The 5,498-nt window shown below is 37.2% G+C and overlaps 2 protein-coding genes and 1 long non-coding RNA gene across 3 annotated transcripts; 2 read left to right on the plus strand and 1 right to left on the minus strand.

Annotated features, from left to right (window-relative positions):
- Nucleotides 1-612, plus strand: LOC109534778 (the record flags this gene model as incomplete). The annotated part of the gene is given in 3 exon segments (XM_048662539.1): nucleotides 1-120; nucleotides 176-327; nucleotides 387-612. Coding segments are annotated over 3 exon segments (468 nt in total), but the record flags the coding sequence as incomplete, so codon positions are not given.
- Nucleotides 613-2,827: 2,215 nt separating this feature from the next.
- Nucleotides 2,828-3,827, minus strand: LOC125502958. The gene is made up of 2 exons (XR_007280630.1): nucleotides 3,524-3,827; nucleotides 2,828-2,969 (listed from the first exon to the last, which is right to left on the minus strand). It is a non-coding gene; the product is annotated as an uncharacterized LOC125502958 (long non-coding RNA).
- On the plus strand, nucleotides 3,641-4,883 carry LOC109534779. Its single transcript, XM_019900569.2, has 5 exons — nucleotides 3,641-3,932; nucleotides 4,017-4,134; nucleotides 4,187-4,330; nucleotides 4,388-4,539; nucleotides 4,589-4,883. The coding sequence occupies exons 1-5, from the start codon at nucleotides 3,775-3,777 to the stop codon at nucleotides 4,788-4,790; spliced, it is 774 nt and encodes a 257-aa protein (XP_019756128.2). The 5' UTR covers nucleotides 3,641-3,774; the 3' UTR covers nucleotides 4,791-4,883.
- Nucleotides 4,884-5,498: the final 615 nt, after the last annotated feature.

Here is a 5,498-nt window from a genome sequence, read left to right on the forward strand (position 1 = left end):
ACCGAAGGAAACTTGACGAATCTGGCCACCATCGAGAGGTACCACAACGCCACTCTTTCTTATGATAGCGACAACGACACTCTGGCGCTGGAATTCATCCTGCGATGGGAGGATATCGAGGTAGAGTGGCTGTGGCTTCTGTTCTATGCTGTAGATTAACGTAGACGATTTGCAGCTGAGCTACAAGTTCCACAGCCAAGTGGAGCTGATCAGCTCAACCGGGCATGTAGTCGCTAAAGTCGAGCATTTGAAGATCCATCTGAAACTGGTAGCGGATCTGGAGTTGGTCCATCTTGAAGAAGACAGCATGGACTTCAACCAGACCGGGTAATTTTGTCTTCCATCCCAGAGCTCTAGAATTCCAGAACTAATGGGGAATTTTCCAGAGCCATCACTTTGACCTACACAGGCGTCGGTCTTCTGGATTACATCCTGGATGCCATGAGCGACACGTTGACGGCGGTTCTTCACAACTACGTCCTGGAAAAGGTTAGAGAGATTGTGATGGATCCAGTGGACGATGTTATTGACGCAGTTAACGACTTTCTGGACGACATTTTACGTCCCACTACCACAGGATGATCAGCCAATAAAACCTGCACGTGCATCCATTGAAAGTGTTTTCATATATTCCCCAGGCGCTCTCGAGCGAAAGAGCCAGATTTCATCTAATCTTGGAGAGGACTTGAACCAAATAAACCGCGTAGTTTGTCGATAATACAACATTTCCAATTAAGGAAATTTGCCAAGTAAAYACGCACTGATCCATTAATAGATCAACAGCAATCGACCCGAATTTTCAATCGCTGGAKAGTTCGTTTTCAGTCCAATCACAACGAGATCGTTTGCATTTGGCATTTTGGCTYCAAACTTTTTTCAGGTTAGGAATATTTGAAAATCTTTCRAAGCAGTYGGCTCTGCGCAAGRCACTCYATCGAAAAGCTCCTTACGACTAGTGACGTATCTTCAATCGYTAGCGAGTTATGAGCGGAAATSTTTAAGGATGCGCCCTTACCATTTYGAGATTSTTTACAATTGACATTTTGACTTCTATTTTTTTAAGGTTAKGAATTKYGGATAAATKTTYAACAGCAGTCGGGTCTACGTTAAATATAGCGTTCATTTTAGCGCMCAACGATAGAGCTTTTTTGTTACCGACAAGATTTTGAATTAATATCRATWGTTTCAATTTTTTAAATCAAAAACTGTGCTTTTAGGGACACATTCAAAAGAGCTTTTTTATTTCCRACTAAATCTACAATGAGAAAATAATTTTTGTTTGMAGRTTATACATTCAAGTGSACTATTTTACGTACTGGAAAGTATCAAACGTTAAATATTGCGTYAATTTYAGCGTAAAACGTYKGAAACTTTTTGAATTCWAAAACTGTAARACACCCTATAGAAAAGSTAGTTACGACTAGTTGCAAATGTTCAATAGTTRSCGAGTTATGAGTGGAAATGTTCAATWTTTTTCCACAAACAAGTTTTTTCTTTGACAATTAACGGTTTTTATTTTTTCCATCAAAAAYTGTGATTTTAGCAAGAAAACGCAAAAGGACTATTTTTCTCTCAGCTGCATATCGAATTCGATAATACTTTTTTTTGCAGGAAAACCATTGGCGTGCACTCTTTTCCTCTCTGGAAAGTATCAAACGTTAAATATAGCGTTAATTTTTTCGCACAATTCAATTTTTACAAAAAAAACTGAGCTTTTAGCAAAAAAATCCAAAAGAGCTTTTTATTCCCAACTGAATCCAGAATGATAAAATAATTTTTATTTGCAGAATATCCATTCGAGTGCACTATTTTGCTTATTAGAAAGAATCGAACATTAAATATAGCGTTAATTTTAGCGCACGTTTTAAAATTTTTGAAATAAAAAACTGTGAATTTAAGCAAAAAAATCCAATAGAGCTTGTTTGTTACCAACAAAATTCGAAATTACCAAATATTTATTTTCAAAAAAAACTATTGGCGTTCACCTCGTCAGACAATTCAAGGATTTTAATTTTATTTACCATAAACTGTCGATGTTAACGGCATGCAGAATTAGAAACTAATTTTTCTTGGCCGAAAAACCATTGGCATGCACCGTTTTTCGGTCTGAAAAGTACCAAACGATTAAATATTACGCTGATTTTTTGGCACAATTCAATAGTTTTATTTTTTTTAAATCAAAAACTGCGTTTTAGAAAAAAGCTTTTTAATTTTCAACTGAATCTAGAATAATAAAATAATTTTTGTTTGCAGAATATCCATTCGAGCGCATTATTTTTCTTACTGGAAAGAACCACACGTTAAATATAGCTTTAATTTTAGCGCCCAACGATAGAGCCTTTTTGTTACCAACAAAATTTTGAATAAGCAAATATTTTTTTCTAAAAAACTTTTTGTTCCCAACGGCATGCAGAATTAGAAACTAATTTTTCTTGGCCGAAAAACTATTGGCGTGCACCGTCTTTCAGTCTGGACTGTATCAAACGTTAAATATTGCGTTGAATTTTTCGCACAATTAAATAGCTTTTTTTTATCAAAAACTGTGCTTTTAGGGACACATTCAAAAGAGCTTTTTTATTCCCAACTAAATCTACAATGAGAAAATAATTTTTGTTTGCAGAATATACATTCAAGTGCACTATTTTGCTTACTGGAAAGTATCAAACGTTAAATATTGCGTTAATTTTAGCGTAAAACGTTGGAAACTTTTTGAAATCAAAAACTGTGCATTTAAGCAAAAAAATCCGATAGATCTTTTCTGTTACCAACAAAATTCGGAATTAGCAAATATATTTTTGTAAAAAAACCATTGGCGTTCACCACCTCGGACAATTCAAGAATTTTAATTTTATTTACCATAAACTGTCGATGCTAGCAAAAAATCCTAAAATAACTTTTTGTTACCAACGGCATGCAGAATTAAAAACTAATTTTTCTTGGCAGCAAAACCATTGGCGTGCACCGTTTTTCTGCAAGAAAGTAAAAAACGTTAAATATTGCGCTGATTTTTTCGCACAATTCAATAGTTTTATTTTTTTTTTTTGATCAAAAACTGTGCGTTTTGGGAAAACAGTCAAAAGAGCTTTTTTATTCCCAACTGAATCTACAATGAGAAAAAAAATTTTGTTTGCTGAATATCCATTCAAGTGCACTATTTTTCCTACTGGAAAGTATCAAACGTTAAATATAGCGTTAATTTTAGCGCACAACGATAGAGCCTTTTTGTTACCAACCAAATTGTTACCAACCAGAAAAAATATTTTTTTCTAAAAAAACTTTTTGTTCCCAACGGCATGCAGAATTAGAAACTAATTTTTCTTGGCCGAAAAACTATTGGCGTGCACCGTTTTTCGGTCTGGACAATATCAAACGTTAAAAATAGCGTTAATTTTCGCGCACACGTTCTTTAGCCGAAAACTGTGCATTTCAGCAAATAAATCGACTCGACGCAATTCACTTTATGCGAAAAGCTCAGAAATCGTTAAACATTAGCAAGCTTTAAGTCACAATTGCTCATCTTTACCTTCCACTGCTTAGAGGATAGAAAATTCGTTGGCCAGAAACTCTAGGCTCTGGATAAATCGGCTCAAAGATTTAGATGGAATGCAATCGATAGACCATCCATACTGGTTTTGAACAATTCCACTCGCCTGGTACTCAAACAGCATCTAATCGGCCCAGACCTTGACAAAGCACTTCAACAGCTCGTAGATAAACTGCGCAAATTCCGCTCAAACATCAAACCTGCCTGGAACTTCTTCAGATAAATCTGCAATGAAGTGCTTGCTTGTTGCTCCGCTGCTGCTCGCGACGGCTCTGGCCGCCGGATTAGCCGGATTTGAGCCCGAGGGAGTTGCGAAGTTGAAGCAAGAGCTTATTGAGCAGTTCAGCGCAGTTGCCCAGGGACTTCCTACTTTGGCGAGTCACAATAGGTGAGCTTCATTAATATTAATGTCTTAAGCTTGATAAGAGCCACTCGACTGCGCCCAAAACTATAAGTTTGTCTGATGCTGCAGCCTGGGAAGCTCCGAAGCTCTGTTGAACGACTATCTGGATCTGGTTCTTCCAGACATCAATTCCGCAATTTCATCGGCAGGCTTTGATCCCACGTCGCTGCCAGACGAAAAAATCAATGTACGTATCGGAGTGAAGCGTCCAGAGGTTTGTCCAGTATTTGAACTTGCAGATTGGTATTGGGCATGTGAACCTGTCGCAAGGCAACTTGACCAAGCTGGCCACCATCGAAAGATATCACAATGTGACTGTTTCTTATGACAGCGATTCGAAGAAAGTGGCGCTGGAGTTTATATTGAGATGGCAGGACTTGGAGGTGGCGAAACGTTCTGATATTTTGAGCTTGGTTTAGTTGACTCAGCGTGGTTTGCAGCTGATCTACAAGTTCAAGAGCAAAGTAGTTCTGATCAGCTCAACCGGGCATGTTGTGGCCAATGTGGAGCACTTGAAAATCCATCTGAAGCTGGCCTTCGACCTGAACCTGGCGCAAGTTGAGGTGCAGAGCCTGGACTTCAAGCACACTGGGTAAACGTGTTTAACTCCGCCCCTAAAATGGCTCATCCAGATTTTCCAGGGACATTGCCCTGACGTTCACTGGAGTGGGGGTGCTGGACTACATCATCGACGCCATGAGCAACAGTTTCACCGGGATTTTCCACAACCTGATTCTGGATATGGTGAAGAAAGTGGCCATGGACCCTGTGGAGGAGATTGTGGAAGCCATCAACCAGATTCTGGATAATGCCTTGCGCCCCACTACCACACATAACAGATAAGTTCTATATTGTTGAGGCGGATTCATTTTTTTACAAACTTCTTGTTGGGTATTTTGCCTCAAAAATGTTTGTAATTAAAAAAGACAGAATTTCCTCATGTCTTTTATTACAGATTGTTAAATAGTGCTCCTATTTCGCAATAAGAACGAATTATTTATCAAAAAGTAATCAAGAACTATCACCTAGAGAGTATCCTGCGACACACTTAGGCTCGTAAGAGAAAATTCCAATTAGAAAAGAAATTAATTTGAAAAATTACCTTGATGTTTCGATAGCTATTTTCTGCTATCGTTATCAAAAGAACCTAAATGAACCTAAAAAAGAGTATGTTAATAAATTGTGTAACAATAGTAGGATAATACAGTATATGAAAATTCGCTCTGATAATTCGTCTGTGCAAATTGTCAGCTATGTGACTTTGACTCAATCTCATTGTTTAAATTAATAAAATAATGTTAATTAATAATTTTGGTGTAAATTCAATTTGGGTGTATGTTTCTCTGGTTTACTTCAGATTTTAGCATAGGTAACCATGTATGACTTAAATTAAATGAACATGAAGCAACCCAATTGTTTTGATTTAGTAAAGTTAGTGCGCTTTCTTTAATTATACGTTTTTTTGTGGATTGTTCTTTTGTTAAAATTGTGGAATTATTCCACTGAATTTTATGGCAATTATCAAATGCATGTTGACAAATGTGTGATTTA

This window comes from Dendroctonus ponderosae, unplaced genomic scaffold (genome assembly GCF_020466585.1).
Source record: "Dendroctonus ponderosae isolate FM_Combo_2020 unplaced genomic scaffold, Dpon_F_20191213v2 Dpon_F_20191213_11, whole genome shotgun sequence".
In the NCBI taxonomy this organism is placed as follows: Eukaryota; Metazoa; Arthropoda; class Insecta; order Coleoptera; family Curculionidae; genus Dendroctonus; species Dendroctonus ponderosae.